Here is a 23555-nt window from a genome sequence, read left to right on the forward strand (position 1 = left end):
ACGGGTCACGTGACGAGGGCGCGCGGCGGCGCACGATGGTGGCGGCGCGGCCCGGCTGTGGCTGTGGCGGCGGCGGCGGAGTGGGCGGCAGCGCGTAGAAAATGGCGGATTTCGAGGAGCTGCGGGTGAGGAGGGGGAGAGAGCAGAAGGGTGTCGGGCCGCGGTGCCGCCTGCGGGGCAGGGGCTGAGGGCTGGGCCCGCGAGGAGATGCGGCCTTCTGCTTTTATTTCTTTTTTTCTTTCTTTTTCTTTTCTTTCTTTCTTTTCTTTTTTTTTTTTCCCCCATTCCCGACATTTTAAAGGTTTGGGCGCTGCGTGGCTTTTCAGGATGACAGCGCTTTGTGCTGCGCATCGTCGTAACGCCGCGGAAATGGTTTTTGGGTTGGTTGCGTTCAGCCGATCTCCTTCAAATGGAGGAAAGGAAAGAAGAAAAAAACAACAAACCAATCCGTATCCCAGTATTTCCTCGCAGGAAGCGCTGTCCTGAAGGGCCCCTTCCGGCCCTGACCCGCTGGCATTGGGCACGGAGCGCCGGCTGGCTTTGTTGGGGGGTGGCCGCGCTCTGCCTCGGCCTGTGGAGAAACACGGGCTTGTTTCTTACAACGATGTGAAGCGGTTTTTTTTTTTTTTCTTTCTTTCTTTCTTTCCGTGTCTTCGAGGCCTTTACTGCTGTTAAGTCCCTTTTGCTTTGGAGGTAGGACGCGTGTGGCTGTCTGTGTGATCACCAGGTGCTTATTGTAGCTTTCTCTCCTTCATCCAAGAGCTTCTTCCTCTTTTTTATTTTCAGAGTGGAAAGAATCCCCTACCTCAGCTGCCCTTTGGGAGCGATCTTAAGGTGCTGCTTTATGGATATGCACGTGGGACCTTTTTATGGCAGTATTGTTTACTTCTGTCATGCTGATGGCGGCTTCCTGCAGTCTGTGATCACTGCCTGCCTTAGGAAGGCCCAGTAGGGCAGTTTGGAGAGCCGGAGTTGTTTCAGTTGGGTTTTTAAGGTCTTCCTAAAGGCAAGAGGTCATAATTCTTTCTTAAATCTTTTCTTTTTCCTAGAGAGAGAGAGAAACGTGCAGGGCTGGCATTTCCCTATTCTCCCTGCAGTACCAATTAATGCTATGCCTGTCATCCTCCAGTTCCCCTAAATGTAACTTTAAGGGAGCTTTGATGCAGAGGTTCCTGACTGTGAGGCTGTAGGAAGATAGCAGATGCAGAGGAGCTTACTGCTACCTCAGACCTTCAGGAAACCTGTGCATTTGTTAGGGATTCAGAAAGAGCTGGAACTGCAGACCCTTTTTCCCAAGATCTTGGTGAAAATCTCTGGTACAAGGCTCACCCTCGGATCTGGGGAGAAAAGTTGTTTCAACTGAACTCTCCATTAATGAGTAGTTGAAGTAGGTGATTTAGTAATTGATTGAGCTCTCTGGGTGACTGCTTTCTGGGATATGAAAGCATTGGTGAGGGGATGTGGTAGGCAGAGTTCTCCTTGTGGTCAGAGAGGTAACTTCTAGAGTTGCTTTTCATGGTTGAGTTTTTAAACTTACCTTTTTCCATAATTTCTGTTTGTGGGCAGCCTGATACATGTTGAAAAGATTCCATGGGCAGAGCTGGATGTGGAACTGAGATCTGTGCTGTGGAGACCACAGAGGGCACGTGGACTTCTTTCTTTAACAGCATTGGGCTGGGAGTGGGAACTTCAGCTCACCTTGAGCTCTTGCTGATCCCTGCTTTAGGAGATACCAGAATCAGAGTGGAGCTTCTATTTAATTGTATTTGGAAGTAATGTGTTTGCTTCATCTTAAGGAAAACAAAACCTTTTTATAGGCAAATGAATAAGCCTCTGCCAGAACCAATTTGTGCGACACTCGTGATCAGCTTCATGGCTGTTCAGAAAAGACATTTTAGTGAGAAGAGATGGAAATGTGGTCTTATGACTTATGGGAAGGAGATGACAACAGCATTCAGTGTATTAAGTAACAGTATAATATCACAAGCTATTAACAGTATTTTATCAGAGGTTATCTTGTGTCTGTATTCCACTTTTTCTGTGCTTTGTATATGTGAAGTTACTTAAGACCAGTGAGGCTTATTGTGGTAATTGAAGTTTCTCTTGTGCAGCATAATTAACAACTAACGATCATGCTGAGATGCAGTGACTGGGGAGAAGAACGAGGCCAAGTAATTTACAGTGCTTAAAAACGGAGCTGCAATGGAATGAGTTGAGCTTTGTTTTCAGGGACCTGTGCACATTGGAAACCTCCAAAGAAAATACTTCCATTCTTTGTCACATTGGGTGCATCCAGCTTTGGAGGAACAGATGTGTGATGTAGGAACCGGGCTAAAGCTGCTCCAAAGCAAAATTCCCCATAATACAGAGGTTACATCAGCTTCCAGTATCACTTTATTGAGGATCCTTATAGATATCCTCAACCATCCCAAGACACGAGGTGCTCTTTCTTAGCAGCGTTGCTCATTTCTAGCCCAGTATAATCAACAGACTTAATTGAAAAGGCGTCACAGATGTGCTTCTTTGTTACTGAGTGGTCAAAGAGAGGTAAGAAGAAGTAAAGTGGGATTTTTGTTCCTTATGACCCGTGAGTATGAATTTTGGGGATGAGTTTATTTCTGGAGCACGTATGTGCTGGAATTATCCAGTCCTGTTTCTCAGCGTTCTGTCAAACTACTTGGTGTTTATGAAGAGACGGTAAAAATAAAGTGGCTTTGGTCTTGTGTGTCAAAAAAGCTTTTTATTGGGCTGTGCAGCTGTAAAGAACGTCTCTTAAGAGCAAATGGATGGCATGTACATGACACAACTTGAGTGTCTCATCTTAATGCAGTGATGTGAAAAGCATGATAATGGCTTGGCTGCAGGCTTCTGTAACAGTGCTGGAACCCCATAAGAAAATAATTTGGGAAGGTTTGCTGCAGATCTGCCCTGCACCGTGATTAGGAGTGCTCCTAAACACATGTTATGCTTCCATAAAACCATGTTGATTATAACAAGCACTGCTTTGATACATCTGTGAAGGGGATAATAAGCTAAACAATGTAGATGAGATTAGCTGTGTCTTTATGCTTGTGGTTACTGTTGCCTTAGAGGGAATGTAGCATCAGTTTTACAGGGAGAATGTTGTAGAAGCCATTGTTTGATTATTCCCAGTAAAAGTCACTTTTGCAAGAGTCTCCTTTCAAATGCACGCATAGGATTTCAGCGTTGGTGGATAAAACTACGTAATTTTTATACTCCCAAGCACTTTAATGGAGGTGTCGATTTAAAATCTTGCTGACTGTGATACTGAAGCCAGCCTGCGTCTTCTAATGAAATGCAATGCAACTTGTAACATAATGCTGCTTTGTGGAACTTCCCCATAAAATGCTAGCTGTTCCAAGGCGTGATTGACTGCACATTTCACCTTGATTAATGGTGGAATGCACGGGAACACGCAGAATGCAGCAGTCAGGGTAATGATAAGTATTTTGCAAGACAGGCCATTTCCTTAATCTCACTGTAAAGGATTATTTCGTTCATTTGCATTCTGATGATGGAATCCAGAATCTCTCTTACTGTCTCCATCGGAAGGAAGGAGGTGATGGTGCTGTTGAACTCATGTCTATTTATGCAGTCAGTGTGAAGTTCTCAGTAAATTCTTCAGTATCTCCACTCCTTCAAAGCTAGGATAAGCCATGTGACACTGCTTTCACCAGCAGCGATGTTAAGGTGAAAATGAAGAGCAAGCAACTGGACACATAGCGAGTTTCAGCTTGTGTTGGTGGCGGAGGCATGGCTACAGCACATGTTCAGTCTTCAGCTAAGATCAGACCCATGTTGGAGTACGTGGTTATAAACTGTATTGTAGCGATTAAGGAAGATGAACACAAAGCACTGCACTTCAAGACGTACACCTCCTAGAATTGATGCCCCAAACTCTTTAAGTATTGTTTGCTGGACCACTAATTAACAGCTGAAAGGGTACTATTAAACAGGTCTTAAATTTATGTTGTGATTGAAGGTGTGTCCTGCTTGATACCTAGTGTCATTCCTTCATCTGTCAGTTGGGTGCAGAATCAGTAGAGTACAGCAGTGTGAATAAAAGTCAGGTGTTCTGTGTTCTTCAGAATTTAACCTTTCCATTACAAGTAGGAAGGAAAGGAGAATTCTCAATTTTTTTCTCTGAAAAGAGAGCTCCCTCAAGAAATGGGAGTGATATGTCTGTGCCAACCTACTGCTTTGTACTAATCCAGGGAGAGGAGGGCTTTCTTTTGGGTAGTGTTATTTTTTTTTTTCCTTTTTATTTTTGAATGAGAATCTTCCTGTTTGTGAACTTCATGGTTCACTCTTCCATGTGGAACTTGGATAACCAAGTGAACAGTCTTCAGCATCAACACTGTAATTGAGCTCAACCTTCCCTGATACGTGATTTCCTTGCTTTAAGCAGGCCATGCTCTCTCAATGGGTGAGTGTGTGGGTAGTATCTGAGGTGGCAGTGATGGAACTTGAATGATGGAGGTTCACGTGTCCCGCTGTGCTTCTCAGAAAGGAATTTTTAGACTCATAGAATCATAAAGGTTGGAAAAGAGTGCTATGATCATCTCATCCGTCTGTTGGGTACTGTTCGCTCACTGATGTGAATGTTGATTCTTCTTTCCAGAATATGGTATCAAGTTTTCGTGTTTCTGAACTTCAAGTATTGTTGGGCTTTGCTGGGCGTAATAAAAGTGGACGGAAACATGACCTCCTGATGAGGGCTCTGCACTTACTGAAGAGTGGCTGCAGCCCAGCAGTGCAAATAAAAATCCGAGAACTCTATAGGCGTCGGTACCCAAGGACAATTGAAGGACTTTCAGACTTATCAGCTATAAAACCTGCAGTTTTCAGTCTGGATAGCAGTTCCTCTCCTGTGGAGCCTGACCTGGCTGTTGCTGGCATTCACCCACTCCCTTCTACTTCAGTCACCCCTCAGTCTCCTTCCTCACCTGTTAGCTCCGTGCTCCTTCAGGACACTAAGGCTCACTTTGAGATGCAGCAGCCGTCGCCTCCCATCCCACCTGTCCATCCTGACGTTCAGCTGAAGAGCTTACCTTTTTATGATGTGCTTGATGTACTCATAAAGCCCACAAGTCTAGGTAAGTATTTAATTGCATTGTAGGTTGCTTAATTCATGGAGCAGTTGTTGCTTATGACAGTGCTAAGCCTGGGTTTAAATTGCTTTTTGCAGCTGGGGGGAGTTCCTTTTCTTTTATTATTTTTTGGTCTGAAGAATCTGGATCTGAGGAATTTGTTTGATGCAAGTGAAGAGCACATCTGTCAGGGCTAGCAGAAAACATTCTTCCCAACAGCCTGCAATCTCAGTTTCCTCAAGCACCTCATTCTTGATTATATTTATTTGAAAGTAAGTTGGATGTCTTGAAATTCAAGACAAATTCAGTGTCCTATCTTAAGGGGTAGAAAATATTCCATAAGGATTTAATAGTACATTTTAGAAACACTTTTAACATTTTGCAAGCTGTTTGTGTCCCCCTAAACACTCCAGTTTTTTAATTAAGTATTGTAGGTAGTGACTTGTACCTAAGTGAGCCATATGCTTCATACAAGATGGGCTCCAGCCCTCTGCTCATCCTCAGGGCCTCCTCTGGGCCCCCTCCAGCAGCTCCATGTCTTTCTTGTGCTGGGGGCCAGGATTCAGGAAGATGATAATGTGACAACTGTTGGCTCACAGTTAACCAGGTTTATTGCCAGCCTTGTGGTCACTTTTCCCTATAGAATAGCAGTAATATGCTAGGAAATTAACTGCAACGTGGTGACTCCCTTAATGAAACATTTGTTCTTAATGAATGGAGCGCTTCCAAAGCTGAGGAAAAGAGATGATTTAAATAAGCTTCATGAGAGTTCATATTTCCCTTGAAAAGTTGGCTTTTGGTTGTGCTGTGCTGGTGTGGGTGTGGGGCTTAGCTTTAATCCACACTTGGTTCAATAACAAAGTTACTTCCATTCTAAACATGTGCAAATATACATGCAGTATGCCATGCTTTTGACTTGGTGCATGTATGTGTTCCACCTGGACTTAAATTCTTTTTGTGTGAGTTCTGGGCTGAGGTTTCCCCTGAATGTTGCAGTGTACACACGTCTTGCTCTTGGCTACCATAGCTGTTTCTGCATGCAATAATTTCCCAGCTGCTCATTAATAACTCATGGTGTGCATTCTCCTACTGTAGTTAGATAAAATAGTTATAAACATCTCTCTGGCATTTCTTCCTCTAAATATTTTGTCGTTTGTACCTTTCTTCCCCTGAGGATTACAGTGCAGCTTGCCAAGCTGCTTTAGTACTGAACTGTAAAGTGATATTAAGCCTTCTGAATATGGCTGAATGAATGATTTGTTCTTTTGCCTTCCTCTTGGCAGTTATGTACTGTTCAACAGCAATTTGATTATGAACCTAAGTGCCTTGTGCCTTGTTTGGGGAAAACCTCAACTGCAGAACCTCTTCTAATCATTGACTTTAAGCAGCATGGTGAAACCTGTTCTGTCTCTTTCTAGTACAGAGCAGTATTCAGCGGTTCCAAGAGAAGTTTTTTATCTTTGCTTTGACACCTCAGCAGGTCAGAGAAATCTGTATTTCCAGGTAAGAAGCAAATGTTGCAAAAATGTGGGGAGGATTTTTTTTTGTTTTTTTGTTACTTCTTGATGCATCCCACAACTTTGCAAGTGTGGAATGATAATCTTCACAGAATTCAGGACAGATTCAGCTGTTCTATTACTTCTCTAATTACTGTGCACCGTACTTATGTGAGGGTGAGGTAAAGCCAATGCTTCTAAGGAGTTAAAAATTACTGTTTCAAATGATTGTGACTATTTGAGAGATGGTAAGCTTTTATCCCATATGTTTCCTGGCTGCAGAAATGGAAGGCTGCTTTTATCTTTGTCCTGGGATTCATGTTCTTCTAAGAACTGTGGTGTGAGCCAAAATAATTTGTTTCATCCCTCTCTGTCAACATTATATTTTCTAGTAGCAATAAAGCCTTGACAGAAGAAGATGGTGATCCTAAAGACATGCTTAGCTTACAGAAGCTGAACAGAGGTGTCACTTGTAAGACTTGTTCATAGCTTAATAAAATAAAATGAAAATTTAGTGTTGGCTTAGGTGAGCCACTTCTGTGTATGACTGCTGTCTAAATAGGTACTTTTCCTTTCTCTTTGTTGTAGGGACTTCTTGCCAGGGGGCAGGAGAGATTACACAGTCCAAGTTCAGCTAAGGTATCTTCTTCATGGTGTTCTCTTCTGTTTGTTAACCAGTTAAGAAATTGTAAATCTTAATGTTTGTGGAGACGTGTGAATGTAGTGACACCTGACAATATTTTTTCTTTTTGGGGCCATAGGTTATGCCTAGCAGAGACAAGCTGTCCTCAAGAAGATAACTACCCTAACAGTTTGTGCATTAAAGTAAATGGGAAGCTGTTTCCATTGCCGGTAAGCTTGTTTGCATGTATTTGTGGTTTCTTTGACTTGTGTTATTTCTGTAATGCTAGCTTGCTAAAACGATCAGGCGCTTTATTGCTATCATTACAATTTCCCTAGACATTAATGCTAGCAAATGTGCAAACCATGCCTGGGTGAGGTAGCCATTCAGCCACCTGTAGCAAACCTCATCTGTGCAGTGGACACTCAAAACATTCAAAAACAAACCAGCGTGTGCATGAAGAGTCTCCCTTACATGGAACTGAGTTTGGTTGGATTGGTGATATCCCTCACTGTTTTGGATATCTATCTGTGTGTAGGCCTGAGCTCCTTCTTGTTACAAGGAAACAGTGTCACCTTTTGTGTATGTGTTTGCGTGCAGCTCTGCATCTCTCTGGTTAGAGCAGCATTCATCACAGGGATGAAGAGCAGCATGTTCTGGGGTACCAGCAGTTACCGGTCCTGCAGTGGAACACTGTTAGCAGTTGTGTTCTTTGCTGTCGTCTCATGTTTTAAAAATTGCTATGTGTACAGGGTCACCATGAGGCTAGAATATTTATAAAAAGGAAGCACTCTTCATTTTGGGGAAAAAAAATCACTGCAGTGGGTGCTTTGCTAAATAGAACAGGGGATAAACCCATACCCAGCCCATTCTGACATGGTTCTAGAAGTTCTGTAAGATGAATAAAGTAGCACAGAGGATTTCTCAGTAGTGTGGACTGTAAAATACTGGATGAGGAGTGAAGGTGAGAAATGTTTTTCTCAAAATGCATGCTACTTTCTTGGCATTTCAGATTGTCAGGTGTGTTTAACATGTCCTGTTTTCACTCTGTAACTGTTTCCTCCTTCATACGCAACCATGGCTGTTTCTTTGCCTCTACTTGACTGAAGTGACTCTCCTCACCTTTTCCGTCTCTTTCTTTATCCAGTGCATCACTATTCTTCTGTCTTCAGTTTATAAAAGGGTTTCTTTGAGATGTTTTCTTGTCAAACACAAACTGTGTTCTGTGAGGAACATAGGAGGACTTCCTTTCTTCAAGCAACTCTGAGTCTGCTGTTATCCTGTGAATATCAAGCTCTGATGGTTCTCAGTCTTGCTAATATAGCTCTTAGCAGGTGATGCTGTGTTATGCTATCCATCTTATGTATAATGTCACAGTCATAGCAAAAAATCTATAATCTTGAATTCTCACTTTACTTTAGGTCTAAATCCCGTAGTTTCTTTTTGCACATAATTCTTCAGACTGTTCAAAAGAAACATGAAGTGAGAAAGTGAATAAATGACTCATCTTGGCAACTTCCTTACTTCTCCTTCCGTATGGGCTGAATGATTAATGCAGTCTCAGCCTGAGAGCTCTGGCCAAGTTTTCCTTCCCTTCTAACCTGTTTATTTGGTAACTGTCTGCATCCCACTGGTGATTCAGAAAATGTAAGGACTTCTTTGCCTCAAGGATCACTGTTGTCCAACTCAGTAGTCGTTGGAAACTAGTGAGTGATGCCAGGCTCTGTTCTTGCCCCATTGCTCTGTTCTTTTCAATTGCTCAAAATGATACATTCTCTGGTTACAGCACAGTCCACATGTTTTTACTGATATGGTTCTTTCAAGAAGCATGGAAGACTTAGGAACAAATAATTTTGGCAAATGGTAGCCACTGGAATTGGCCACCAAACTGAGCAGTGTTAGACCTTTGTGCTTATGATAGGCAAGCATAATGTTCTGTATTAAAGTCACAGAAAGCTGGGAAGGGCTTAAACGTGTTTTAGGAGTACAAGATTGAATCCTGAAAGTCTTTGCTTTATGGAAGAAAACATTAAAAGCTTAACTGAAATGAAACATGTGCAACAGAGTAAGACTAAGATAATAAAAGACAAAAAAATAATAAAAAAAAGCGAAACTTGCATTCTTGATCCCTTGGAAGTAATGCAGCCTCAGTCTATCAAAGAGATGAACAGGAAGGAACTTGTCATTGTATCTGGTACAGTATTTATGGGAGTACCCCCCTTAAAATGATGGTGTGCTTGTCCTTATGAACTCACTAAAAGGTCCGGCTTGCTACTGTGAAAATGATGGGATTTATATTCTATAAATGACTGTAGTTGTTACATCTGGTTTGAAGAAATGACAGATTATTCATTCTTTTAAATGTGAAGCTGTAGAAGTCCTTATACATCTGCTGCCTCCATGTTCTGTGATAAAGCACTCATGGCATGACTACTGGTAAATCCTGTCACTCATCTTCTGGAGCAGCAAAAGGTTCTTTAAAAGAGTTGATGTGCAATTACTGCCTGCAGACCTGGCAGTTGAAGCCCTGTGTTCCTGTGTTGCCACTGGAAGAGGTGTCTTTGGAACCTTTGCTGTGTTGTGCTGTTGGGTGTGATAGGGAGCACTCTGCAAAGAGGATGCTAATCAGGCTCCCACAGAAGGCTTACTGTTGCATATAAACCCTGCTAGCTAAATGAAAAATGAAAAATAGTTTTCCAGATAGCTTTCTCATATCACTAGATGAACAAGGGAGCATGTTTTGTGTGCTCAGTTGGACCTTTGGAGAGGTCCCAGAGGATTGGAGGCTTGCTGATGTGAGTCCCATCTACAAGAAGAGCTGTAAGGAGGATGTGGGGAACTACAGGCCTGTCAGCCTCACATCGGTACCAGGGAAGGTTATGGAGCAAATCATCTTGAGTGAGATCACACGGCATGTGTGTGGCATCCAGGGGATCAGGCCCAGCCAGCACGGGTTCATGAAAGGCAGGCAGTGCCTGACCGACCTCATCTCCTTCTACTGCTGGGTGACCAGACTGGTAGATGAGTGAAAGGCTGTTGATGTAGTCTGCCTAGTCTTCAGCAAAGCCTTTGACACAGTCTCTCACAGTATTCTCCTGGGGAAACTGGCTGCCCGTGACCTGGACAGGTATACCCTTCTTTGGGTAAGGAACTGGCTAGAGGGCCATGCCCAACAGGTAGTGTTAATGGAGTTAAGTCCAGCTGGTGACCCGTTACAAGTGGTGTCCCCCAGGGGTCGGTAATGGGGGCCATCTTGTTTAATATCTCTATTGATGACCTAGATGAGGGGATTGAGTGAACCCTCACTAAGTTTGCAGATGACACCAAGTTGGGAGGTGGTGTCGATCTGCCTGAGGGTAGGGAGGCCCTTCAGAGGGGTCTGGATAAGCTGGATCGCTGGGCTGAGGTGAATGGGATGAGGTTCAACAAGGCCAAGTGCCAGGTCCTACACTTTGGCCACAATAACCCCACGCAGCACTATAGACTTGAGGCTGAGTGGCTGGATGACTGTGAAGAGGAAAGGGACCTGGGGGTGTTGGTTGATGCTCTGCTGAACATGAGACAGTGTGCCCAGGTGGCCAAGAAGGCCAACAGCATCCTGGTCTGCATTAGAAATAGTGTGGCCAGCAGGAGCAGGGAGGTAATCATCCCCCTGTACTCAGCACAGGTGAGGCCGCACCTTGAGTACTGTGTTCAGTTTTGGGCCCCTCACTACAAGAAAGACATTGAGGCCCTGAAATGTGTCCTGAGAACAGCAATGAAACTGGTGAGGGGTCTGGAGCACAAGTTTTATGAGGAGCAGCTGAGGGAGCTGGGATTGTTCAGTCTGGAGGAGGCTCAGGGGAGACCTCATTGCACTCTACAACTTCCTGAAGGGAGGTTGTGGTGAGGAGGGATTTGACCTCTGCCCCCTGGCAACAAACAGGACCCAAGGAAATGGCCACAAGTTGTACCAGAGGAGGTTTAGGTTAGACGTAAGGAAAAACTTTTTCTCTCAGAGAGTGGTCAGGCACTGGAATGGCTGCCCAGGGACGTGGTGAAGTCACCGTCCCTGGCAGTGTTCAAGAGGTGTCTGGATGAGGAGCTACGAGGCACAGTTTAGTGGCTTTTGGTAGCAGTGGTAATGGGAGGACGGTTGGACTAGATGGTCTTGTAGGTCCTTTCCAACCTTGTGATTCTGTGACATGAGAAACCGTTTCTGGTGAAGTAGCTGAAGTCAGCAATTCTAGCTGTCACTCTAGATATTACAGAATTCGGTTCTTTCAGTCTTGTTTTGAGGTGTTATGCTGAGAATGTTCATGTTCACTGTGTTAAACGTGCTTTTCAGCGTGTTGCTTCTGGAGAGTTTCTAGCGTAAGACTACACTTAACAGACCACTGTGCAGTGAGTAGGAGGGTATTTTGTGTTTAGAGACCACAGAAAACAGAAGTCTGGCAATCAGTTCTATGCAGGATGCAGGTCTCTGGTCTCTGGTTGGCCTTCTTCTGATGCAAGCTGAGATTTTGAGATGAGTGGACTGCACGCTGTCTGTTTGAACTCAAAACAGACTGAGTTCCTGTTACGGACTGGCTTGCTTTCATGGTGACTGTTGCAGGATGAGGTGCAATTAGGCCATGTGCTGCTTCAAAGCATAAGTGTTCTTTGCTTGGAAGTGTGTGCTTGTCAGGAAGCGAAAGGGAGCTGACTTGCTCCTGAGTGAGTTCATTAGTATCATGTAGGAAATCGCAGAATAGAATCTGTAAGGTTGGAAAAGACCTGCAAGGTCTAGTCTGAGCACCCACCCGCCACCAATATTGGTCGTTAAACTGTGTCCCTAAGTACTACATCTACGCTTTCTTTAAACACCTCCAGGGCTGATAACTCCACTGCACCCTGGGCAGCCTGTGCCAACACCTAACCACTCTTCCTGAGAAGAAATTATTCTTAACATCCAACCTGAATCTCCCCTGGTGCAACTTGAGGCCATTGCCTCACATCCTGTTACAGTTGCTTGGAAGAGTCTGATCCTCACCTTGCCACAACCTCCCTTCGGGTAGTTGTACAGGGCTATGATGTCTCCTCTGTGCCTCATCTCCAGACTGAACAATCCCAGTTCCCTCAGCTACTCCCCATAACACTTCTGCTCAGACCCCTCACAGCTCTATTGTCCTTCTCTGAACACGCTCCATTTCCTCCACACAGCCTTCCAGCTGCTCTGCCCCAGGCCTGCAGTGGCGTGTGGGGTAGTTGTGACCAAAGTGCAGAATTTGGCACTTGGTCTTACTGAACTTCATCCCGCTGGAGAAATGAAATAAACGGTGAAATAAAACTACAGAGAGAAGCTGTCCAAGTTTTCTTCAGTTTTGAAGAATTTAAAAGTATTTAGTTTAATTTGCTTCTGCTGACAGCAGCAAAGCCTTTTAGCACTCACATAATACCAGATATGCTATGCATAACTCATGTTCAGGTCCTCACTGAGCATAGAGATGACAACCTGCTGCTAATGAAGCTCTGTGTAATTAATGCAAGGCAAAGCTGACACTAAGGAGTTGTAGAGATCTTGGAGGAAGAATTTATTGTGTCTTAGAAGCAGTGAAGCATTTTGTATAGGTGTGTGGGAATTGTTAAGTCATGGCTTGAACCAATGATTGAGCTTCTGGTGAAGGGACACAGCCAGCCCTGGGAGCACAGGTGAAAGCAGTTCATTTAAACCTCATGTAAGTGCTGGCTGCTGCAAGGGAAGGATCTCTGCCTGGAGATCCCTCCTTTTGGAGTATTTGGTGAGCCCTGACCCTTGGGATGGGTAAACAGGTCTTTCTTTCTCTAACTAGATTGTGACCATCACCCTTCTTGGGCAATTTAGACCTGGTCTTGCTTTTCTCTACAACATGAAACACAGAATTAACAATTTGCAACTTGCTGTGTCTGATTGTAAAACTCCGATGGCTTTGTTTGGTGTAGGGGTGTATTGCGGGAGCATCAATACAGCTTTTTTCTATTTTTGATAAAGTATAAACACTGATTTTTACATTTCCAGTAAACCTGCCTGGACCAGAACTCTGTCTTTTCAGCATTCCTTTAAAAGTACTTGAAAACTGTGGTTGATCTATAGTACTGATATTTCTCACAAATTTTGACTTCAGTCTCCAGCCTGGAGAACCTCATAGCTTTTCTGTTTCCCACATATCAATGTAAAAAGATCAGTTCAAAACTAACAAGTTGTTGGGGTAATGCTTTCACTGCCATTTCTTTATTTCTCTTAGGGATATGCTCCACCACCAAAAAATGGAATTGAACAGAAGCGACCTGGGCGCCCCTTGAACATAACCTCTCTAGTTAGGTTGTCATCAGCAGTGCCAAACCAGATTTCCATTTCCTGGGCTTCTGAAATTGGAAAGGTAAGCTGTCTGTTTTGTAGGATGTGGGCAGCAGTCTAAAAAACCTTGCCTAGCGTTGCTTCTAATCCACTGCCTGATACTGCTGGCAAGGCGTAGTGTGATTTAGTGGCTAAACTTACCGTCAGTACTAGGAAACAAAGCCAGCTCCAGGTAGCTTGGAGCTTGCAAAGAGTTCCATATGGAATCCCAAGGGTTGGGGAGGTGTGGCTTTCTTTGAGAGCTTTTCTGGCAGCTTTGCTATTATAAGTTGCCTGCGATATGTCAAAAACACCCAAATCTGTGGTTCAGACACAATAAAAGGGGAATCTCTGTCTTTCTTTGTAGCCTGATTACACAGTACTATGAACATGAGGTTATGTAGCCATGTCTTTAGAAATTTTTTTTCTTGATATCTTTTGCAACTGTTCACCAGAGAGTGCTTTGTAAAATGAACAGATGTGCCAAGGTGTCATGGCGGGGTGGAAGTGTACTTGCTTCTCAGGTTTTTGTGTTTTCTGTCAGAGTAATTCCAAATAGTTCTACAAAGGCAATTTTTGTTTCATAGGAAGAACTGCTTAATGGATATTTCCTTCTTTATTCTTTTGAGATTAATGTTTTACATGAAAATGACTTCTCTTGAGTTAACTGTTCTTATAAGTTAAACACAAGTATAATTTCCAGCTCAGAAAGCTTCTAGGTGGCACATTCCTGGAAGGAGGTGTAGCTGGGAGGTGTCAGGCTGCTGGTGTCAACTGCTTCTGGGCTTGATGCATCTCAGAAGTGCTTGGTTGAACCACATTGTGTTTGTAATGCAGGATACCTGAGCAGTGTGCCTGTTGTTAACCATGAAGCATTTTCCTGGAAGCTTGGGCAGCTTGAGGAAGAAGTCCAGATATGGGGAAGAATGGACAGCAGGGTAGGAGAAAGATGACTGAAGTGTCTTCAGAGTGCAATTGTAGACTTCATGGAGAGGTGGCAGAAAAACATGTTGGATTTCAAATGGCAGGAGGTAGAGCAAGCGGTGACTGAAATGTCATGTGTTGCTTTCTGGTGCCTGTAGTTGAACTTCAGATTTAGGAATGTGAAGTCATTACAGTTTAAAGGAGTTAGCCTTCTAAATGGACAGGTGGCTGCTTAGAAATCTGCCTGTGAATTTACTAAAGAAAGAAGGGGAAGCATCAAGAATTTTTAAAGCTGTTGCAACAGCCCTTGAAGCTGAGACTATAGAAGACCCCTTATTCTTCCATCTGTGGTTACTTCTGGAAGTCCTTCTGAACTCCCTTATCAAAGTAGTTTACCTCTTCAAGGCAAGGCTGGATAGGGCCCTGAGCAGCCTGGTCTAGTATTAAATGTGGAGGTTGGTGGCCCTGCCTGTGGCTGGGGAGTGTTGGAGCTTCATGATCCTTGTGGTCCCTTCCAACCCAAGCCATTCTACGACTCCTTTAACATCAAAATCTGGTCTGGAGGCATCATATACTTCAAGTGAGACTCCAGTATAAACCTACATAAATGAAATAAAATTTCAAAGCGAAAGGGGGAAGTTCATGTTTAGCAAAAGAATGAAGGTCTCAGCCCTTCCTCATAAGGGAGATGCTGTAGGCAATAAACAGGACAATATGTGGTCATTCTTGGCAGGGCAAGCAAGGCATTTGTCTCAGTGGCTTCCTGTGTGTTTTGATCAGTTTATCTGCTCATCAAGGTAAGAGCTGTTTTTGGTATTGCCGGTAAAGCAGAAGCAGGGTGGTAGATGTGCTTTAAACCTGATAGTACAAGAGGCATAAGAAGGTGACTGCAGGGTGTGAAAATAAGGCATTGCAGGTTGTGTGTTCTACAGATGAAACCATTATCATTCTGCAGTTGCGGGACTTGCAAATTTTTCTCTTCATTGGTGACCCAGAAGAGAGGAAATCTTGAACAAAGGAAGCTGGCAAGAGGCATGAGTGAAGGAACAGCAGTATATGCTGGGAAATGCACCATAACCACTCCTCTAGGCTGGCTGTAATGAGGCTTGGCCTGGGAGAGGCAAGCCAAAGAACAGGTGCAAAGAAATTAGTGCACAGGATCATTAAGGTTGGAAAAGACCACGAAGGTCATCAAGTCCACCTGTCAACCTGTGTAGCTGTGTGCCCTCTGAAGGTGGAGTTTGCACCTGAAAGAATGTTTCTCTTTATAGCAGGTTTGTCTTTGAGCTCTGACTTAATGACAGCACAAAAGGGAGATGTTTAGGAGTGTGAATGAGAATCTCTTACAGACTGCATATTTAAGAAGTTTTATCTTCAATCTAACTTCTTTTCAGGAAGAAGCCCACCTTGTGTTGTAATTGTGGAGAATAAGGCTTTTTTGCAGTTAAATTGCAACTTGCATATTTGACTTGGTTAGAAGAACTATGGCAAAGTGTGGACTTTCCATAGCAGTGAAGACACCTGTCAGTGCTTTTTCAAAATACCTCCATAACACCAAGGGAAAAAATCACTATTCTTACTTAGAACAGTGTAAGCGATCTGTTTTAGCAGAATTACTGTACTAAATCAATATCTCATCTTTACTTACTCTTTTTGTAGAGTTACTCCATGTCTGTGTATCTCGTTCGTCAGCTCACTTCAGCTATGCTTTTGCAGAGGTTAAAAATGAAAGGTATCAGAAACCCTGATCATTCCAGAGCACTAAGTAAGTCAAATTAATTTTCCCATTAATTTTTCCTTAGGGGTGGTTAGTGGCTCTTTTAAAACCAGAACTGATAATACCTAGGACATCTGCAGCATTTAGAAATGAAAGTCCATCTCTAGAATATCAAAGGTTCCTTTTGCTGTTACTGAGGTCGCTGTTAACAGTTCAGTCCAGGTCCCTAACCCGTAGGGAGGAGTAGAGACTGAAATGTTACGGGAGTGCTGTGAGCACTTTCTACTGTAGTGGGCAGTGAGGTGCAGATACATGTCTTAAACAGGCATTCTCTTCACTTGCATGTGCTGCTGATTGTCTTGTCTGTGTACCTCGTTCCTTGATATTTTTTCTTCCTAAGTGTTGGGTAGAGTTTACCCTACTAACCCCTGTGGCTAGCAGTGCATCTGCTGCACATAAAGCAATCTCATGACGTGCTGTTTATCCATTACCTATGAACAGTGAAGCTATTCCTACTGGTATTTGCTATAAACTAGCTTCTTAGATACTCAGTTGTTTTAGATAGCTGGAAACAAAATCTGTGTGCTGTAGAATGAATATCAGGGTTGTAAACAGTAGTGCCTGTCTATAACTTCTTAATTTGTTTTTATAGTTAAAGAAAAACTAACAGCAGATCCTGACAGTGAGATTGCCACCACCAGTCTGCGGGTTTCTCTGATGTGTCCTGTAAGTAAGGCTGGGAACTGCTATGTAAAGATTTGTGTTTTCATCTGTAGTGCACAGTTAGGTTGCTCTTAAAAGACCTGATTTAGGAATGTAATGGTATTTCGTTATGTACTGCTTTGTTAAGATGTAACAGGGAGAAGGGTGCATCTGCAGGCACTTGATTGCAGCAGCTTTCCACCAGTGGGCTTAGACTTGTGAATGCCCCAGCTACAATGCTGTCAGGATCATGTTGCTGCTTGCGTGTGTATATGTTGAGACCTTTAAATGAAATGATCTTGTGTATTGAGGCATCGTCTGGTTGGGCAAGGGTGATGGAATAAATAAAGGGCACAGTGAGAAACAGTACTTTGGATCATCTGCTTTTTGGGGTACTGCTTTTTACTGCTCCCTATTAAAAGGGGAAAATAACATTTCACCTTGTAACAAAGTCACACCTACGTGGTTTTCTCTTCCCAGGCAGAAACTGATGTTGTTGTGACTTGTCTACTAAGTCTTACACTGACATGGGTATAATGCCATTCTAACGTGGCTGCAGCTCACAAAACCTTGAAATGACAAAATAGGTGCCTCAGTAGGTCTCACTAATAAAAATCAAAATCCTGGAAGTAATGCTGTAGGTCCATTAAAAATCTGATAGTTTTCAACTCAGGGAAGACTTTGAGGACTGCTTTATTGTTCCTTCAGGTACACTGTATGTGATTTGATGGAGTGGATTTGCACGCACTGACCTTGGTGTTGGGTTTGTAGTGAGAAGGGATAGTTCCGTTGCTGATTGTCTGATTTCATTGTTAGCCATACAAGTCTGCATTGCTCTCTGATCTCTGACACTCTTCAAATGCATCTTTGCAGCTGGGGAAAATGAGACTGACAATCCCATGCCGGGCTGTCACTTGCACACACCTGCAGTGTTTTGATGCTGCTCTTTATCTCCAAATGAATGAAAAGAAGCCTACCTGGATCTGTCCTGTCTGCGACAAAAAGGCAGCTTATGAGAGCCTGATACTAGATGGGTAAGAGAATGGGCTTACAGGCTACAGAACTATTTCCAACTTTTCATAATGTACTTGATAGCTATGCTTGTGACCTGAAGTTTAGCTGTTTATATTTTTTCTCAAAATACATTAAACTGGGAGGAACCATTAGAATCCCTTAGTTTCTCTTCCTGTGTAACAATCTATGTAAACGTATCTCCTAACAGAGTCATCCAGCTTTTGAGCCTTAGCTTATCTCGTCTAGAGAAATCCAAATATGACGTCTCAGGATGTCTTCCTTTTTACATGAGCCTATCTCCGAAGCTATTAACTTTGACACAGTTTGAGTTAAAATTTAACACAGATTTGAAGGATGATGGTTTCTACTTCTTTGTGAAAATCTCTGAATTACATTAATGTTGGAGTAAAACATGGGTGGGTTGGAATACTCTGGGTTTACACGTGTGGTTGTCAGGGAAGGCTACAACTGCAGGTCTTCAGGTAAGATAAACCAGGGAGATCAGCTGTGGGTTGATGTTGATCGTAGCTTCTCAGCTGTCTCCTTTTCACTTAGCAAAAGTCTGGAACAAAACCACTTCACTTTATTCTTTTCAGACTCTTTATGGAAATCCTTAATGAATGTTCAGATGTGGATGAGATTAAATTCCAGGAAGATGGTTCCTGGTGCCCTATGAGGCCTAAAAAAGACGCTGTGAAAGTCTCAAGTCCACAGTGCACCAAAATAGAAAGTGAGTACATCATGGATTCTGGTGGAAAATCAACTAAAAGTCTTGATGTATTGGAGGCTTGGTGTTTGTAGCTGGGATGATGGGTACGGACCTCGATGTTTCTTTTGTGGAGTGTGTTTTGTGGTGTGCTTAATTCTTCTCACCTTCTCATTTAATGTAAAAAGGAAAGGTTATGTCTCTGCAAGTGTACATCTACAGGTTTTGTTTTTGTTCTTTATAACAACACTTTCATTGCTCTTGTTGTGCCCTTAAACTGATAAGTGGAGATTGAGAAAATTGAGCATAAGCTTTAATGTAACACAGAATACCACTAATAAGACTGTTCCTGGGTTGCAGTGGCCTTCTTAGTGGTCTTAAAGATGAGCTAATACAGGATTTGAGATAATGGTTCTATTGCAAATTGGAACTGCTGATGTCAGCAGCTTTTTTTGTTTGTTTTTTTTTTTTAAAAAGTAATATTTTGTTTTTTCTGGTTTAGGTTCCAGTGTTGTTAGCAAACCATGTTCTGTGACGGTGGCCAATGAGGTAAACAAGAAGAAAGTTGATGTTATTGACTTGACTATTGAAAGCTCTTCGGATGAAGAGGAAGATCCTCCAGCCAAAAGGAAGTGCATATTCATGTCTGAAACGCAAGGAAGCCCAACCAAAGGGTTTGTCAATTTTGAAGTTAGTTGTTATTCTGTAATGTGTCAGATAAACTAATGTGTAGACATATCGACTGAGCACTCTCTTTGGGATCCAGCTCTGAACTTCTAGAGAATTTTGAGGCCTCTCTTTTCAGAAGGTTATATTGCTACAGGACCTCTGTACAGGCAAATGTTTATTACATAGTTTTGTTTTTCTCAAAAGACGTGCTGAGGCTGTGCTTGCAGGGATGTTTATCTGTAGAAAAGGAAACCAATTAAGCTAATGTACAGGACTCACTTAGAAATCAGATTATCCAAATTGCAGGAACTTCTTCATGCATTCTTATTGAGTTACTGTCATTTTAAAGACTTTTCTCACTGCGTTTTACCCTTGATCATGTGCTCTGGAAACAAAGGAAACAAAGCTGCGCTGCATGTTTTCTCCATCCTCTCAAACTTGGAAGGGGAGGGAGGCACTTCCTTGTTTTGAATCAGGACAGTAATTTTTTTTCTTCTGTAGCACTGTTAGAATCTGAAATGTCTTGGTCATGGTTGCTGGCCTTGGTTGTCAGTCAGTTCTGTGCCTTGGTTAACACAGCCAAGGGCTTCCTAAGTCCTTGGTCAACCCCTTCATCTCTGTAGTTGTCTGAATTCCCTGCCCCGAATCGAGCAGAATTAACTGACTGCTTTACTGTTCTGCCTTCTGTTTGCCACGATCTGTGCAGTTCGGCTGCAGCCAGTCTTGTGCTTTCCATATCATTCCTGCTCTTAGCCTGCAGGACATGAGAGCTGTAGGGCGCAAAACCAGCAAAGTAAGGAGCAGAGGGCATTGGTTAGGTTCTCCAGCAGCCACTGTTCCACATGGTAACTTGAAGTATTGGCTTTATGATGGCCTTCTGGTTAGTCTGACTGCATGCACAAGGTATCTCTCTCAGTGTGGTGGCTTCTCTTTTACTAAAACAACAGTAATAAAAACAAACCTTTCTGTTTTGCTGCCTTTTGAATTGATGAGCAGGTGTGCTGTGCTGTCTGTACTTAACACCAATGTGTGGTCTTAAGCTAGCAATAGTTATTCAGCTACCTCCAGCAGTGATGGTGAAACACTCTTGCTTGTTGTAAACGCCGTGAAGGGGTCCTTCTCCAAAAGGCTTTCTTATCTTGATACAAAAAGTAGCTACAAATACATCTCTTAATGAAGTTCCCAAGATTCTTTCCAAACTCATGCGTTTGTCCAAGGTGGCTGCCTGCATCGTGACTGTAGGACTGAATTCTCTTGTTTATCTAAGCAGTTCATTCTCATCAGTGCTTGGGTATGGAAGTAGCATGTTTTCCTTCAAAGTCTAGGTCAGGCTTTTGGAGCACAGCTTGCCTCCTGTGAAGAATGTTGCTTGAATACTAGCTTTGGTGGTACTGTGAGGTGGCCATTTGGCAGCAACAGTGGAGGGCTGATGTTCAGGAGGTGCTTGAGAACGGAGGGTCTGAAATCTAAGTGAAGCCAGTAGTCTAACACCACAGTGAAGTAGTCTGGGGGGGAAGACTGGATTGCAACTCATGGCTGGTGAGTTGAAAGGAGCAACACAGGATGGTTGCAAGTGGGACTGCTGTTTTCACCTGACAGGAAGCATATGAAACACTTGGTGCAGGTGTTGGGGTGCCAGATTGCCTGTTACATGGTCTTTAACAGTGCTGCACAGTATCATGCAAAAGGTTAGATACAGAAGGGTTTTGTGATAGGCTGTGTGCTTGGAGAGCTGAACTTAGCTTAGGTTTGGCCATTTGCCAGGATAAGTTTGATAATGAACTCCAGGCTTGGAAGTCTGTGCTGCAGGGGCTGAATTGTAGTCAGCTGCATCCTTGGTGCCACAGCTTTGTGCTGAGGAGCAGTAGAAGGACTTGTAATGCCCTGCTCCTGGCTTGGGCCACATGCATATGTCCCACAGGGTGCTCTGCAGATACAGATGTCCACTCGGATTGTTCTGAATGACTCCAGCACTGTACTTTATTTTAATCTCAACTTGCTCTTATGTCACAGCTGCTGTTGAGAGCCAAGATATGATGTTGTTACGAAGACTGTTATGAAAGGAAGTTAGAGTGGAATACTGTGTAGTGAGTAGCCACGCTGTAGCTGTGTTGTAATGTGGTGATTGTGAATGAGAGTGCATAATGTCTCTTCTGTAACTAATGGCCAGGCTGGTTGTAACGTGCTGTGCCTTTAAAACAGGGTTCTCATGTATCAGCCATCCTCTGTCAGAGTACCCAGCGTGACAACAGTTGATACTGCTGCTATTCCTCCATCGTTAACAGACTACCCTGTGCCATTCCACCACCCACCAATGTCCAGCATTTCCTCAGACCTGCCAGGTAGGTGGTGATTATTTTTAATGCGTGTTCTGAGAGACTTATTTAATATGCGGGTGGGTAAAAGTCAGAAATTAACTTCTTTAGATGGGACAGGATTGTATGTAGCATTGCACTGATGTGATGTCTAGACGAGTCTAGTACAAGCTGTCTTTCCAGTTTCAGATTGCACTTCCAACAGTGATGTGAAAAACCTTGCTTCTGGGGTACACCCTCAGATTGGCACTCTGGAACGGCAGCCAGAAGCACTTCTTGATATATCCAGTTAGACTGTGTGTAAACACCTGATTGTTACTTGTTGTAGATGTGAGGGAGAGTAGCTGCTTATTTAAGATTGAGAATTGTAATGGCACTGACTCATCCCAGCCCTAAATGTAGAGATTTCTGCTAGCTAATTCTAGTGGTGCTCTGTCTAGACTGTATGAAAAAGGTTAAGGTGAGCTACAATATGTAAGCTGACCTCTATTGACTTTCTTTACCTAGACAAACCCTAAATGCCTATGATGTATTCTTCAACACTGCTGCTAAATATCAGACAAAAGGTGGGGATACTGATTGTTTTCTATCCTGGCTCCTTGAAAAGAACGCTGTGTGTAGGGACTCTGGGGGTTCTCTGTCGGCTGTAGTGAACCTAGAGCCCAGGAAATGGTGACTTGTGACAGCAGGTGTCACGTGGGCCTCCTGTCCTTCCCCTGCCCCACTCCATTGCCTGTCTCCATTTCTCCCCTGCTGCATCTCTGGGTTTTTATTTTCATCTTCTTTCAGTTTGGCACTGGGATGGATATCATTCCCCTTGTTTCTCTGTCTGTTTTGGTTGCCTCACTGCTCCCTCCCTCCACTTCTCCCTTGTTAAGAAATTTATTTTCTTTCCAAATTGGTTAGGAGACTAAGCTGAGAGAATGTAAATCTAGAACTTTATTGATCTCTGCCAACTGAAATTCTAGCATATGTATGAACAAAAGCTGTGAATTCTGTAAAAGCAGCTGATCTTACGTCTCCTTTAAAGTTTTTCTTTAATTTTTGCTAATGGAGAAGAGTAGAGATGCCACCGGCTGAAACAGATCTATACTGTAACAAGAGAGGGAGGGAGAAAGCGTACCATTTCTTTCTGTTGGCATAGCAAACACAAGGCCAAGATTTTGAAATAGAAATGGCTGTGATTTCTCATTGATATTGTGTTGTTTTTTTTTGCCCTAAATGCTTATGTGCTAATGGCATAGAGGATGGGCGCTGGTTGTCACTGCTCATAGAGGATTACCTTGAACTACTTGTGGTTTCCTCTTCTTCGTTCCTTTTATTTGTCTAGACGCAAAACGGGGATGATATTAGAAATATTTCCTTATTGGCTGCCTATGGGTGGAGGAAGAGACCTGCTGCTTGTTTTTGGACTTGTGCATGTTGTGACTTTACTTCATTCCAGCATCCTTAATGTGATGACACTCTTCATGTCCCAGTTTGGCCAAGTCAGGTACAATATGCAGTGAAACTTGTGTTATGAACAACAGCTCCAAATGGCAACCTCCATCTAAGCAACCACATTGAACCACCCTGCAATATCCAGTGAATAATACATCATTGTCATCCTCATTCTTAAAAAGAGCCACTTGTACTAGAAAACGTGTTTTGCTGCTGCCTGAAGTCGTTGAGAGTGGTGTCACAGTGGTATACTTCATTTAGAAACTGTATAGCAATTGCAAAAATCTGTTCTACGACAACAACAAAAATTCCTTAAACTTGTTGTGTATGAAGAGAAGGAAGACATGTCAGTTTATTATCCCTCTTTTCTTTCTAGGTTTGGATTTCCTTTCACTAATTCCTGTTGAATCACAGGTATGTTTCTTAACTGCCAAGGGTTTAATTTCCAAGTGTATTTTCTATGCAATACTGCTTCAGTAACTGTCAGGATGTTGTCATTCACATC

General features: G+C 43.1%; 1 protein-coding gene across 10 annotated transcripts in view; it reads left to right on the forward strand.

Moving 5' to 3' along the window:
- The window catches only part of PIAS2 (protein inhibitor of activated STAT 2), a 27456-nt gene continuing 3901 nt past the window's right edge, over window positions 1–23555 (forward strand). For 3 of the 10 annotated variants that reach the window (XM_015277280.3, NM_001030626.2, XM_015277281.3), the window contains exons 1-13: window positions 1–125; window positions 4643–5117; window positions 6530–6614; window positions 7196–7246; window positions 7369–7459; window positions 13472–13606; window positions 16147–16252; window positions 16857–16930; window positions 17780–17940; window positions 18517–18650; window positions 19129–19300; window positions 21498–21637; window positions 23427–23464. In XM_015277280.3, coding sequence (XP_015132766.1) covers window positions 102–125; window positions 4643–5117; window positions 6530–6614; window positions 7196–7246; window positions 7369–7459; window positions 13472–13606; window positions 16147–16252; window positions 16857–16930; window positions 17780–17940; window positions 18517–18650; window positions 19129–19300; window positions 21498–21637; window positions 23427–23464 — 1686 coding nt within the window. In that variant the 5' untranslated portion in view covers window positions 1–101. Of the gene's footprint in view, window positions 126–4642; window positions 5118–6529; window positions 6615–7195; window positions 7247–7368; window positions 7460–13471; window positions 13607–16146; window positions 16253–16856; window positions 16931–17779; window positions 17941–18516; window positions 18651–19128; window positions 19301–21497; window positions 21638–22117; window positions 22273–22940; window positions 23465–23555 lie in introns of those variants that run through there. The other 7 variants (XR_001463857.4, XR_001463856.4, XR_005842623.2 and 4 more) reach the window with 5 other exon arrangements.

The sequence above is a fragment of the Gallus gallus genome, chromosome Z (assembly GCF_016699485.2).
Source record: "Gallus gallus isolate bGalGal1 chromosome Z, bGalGal1.mat.broiler.GRCg7b, whole genome shotgun sequence".
NCBI classification, from domain to species: Eukaryota; Metazoa; Chordata; class Aves; order Galliformes; family Phasianidae; genus Gallus; species Gallus gallus.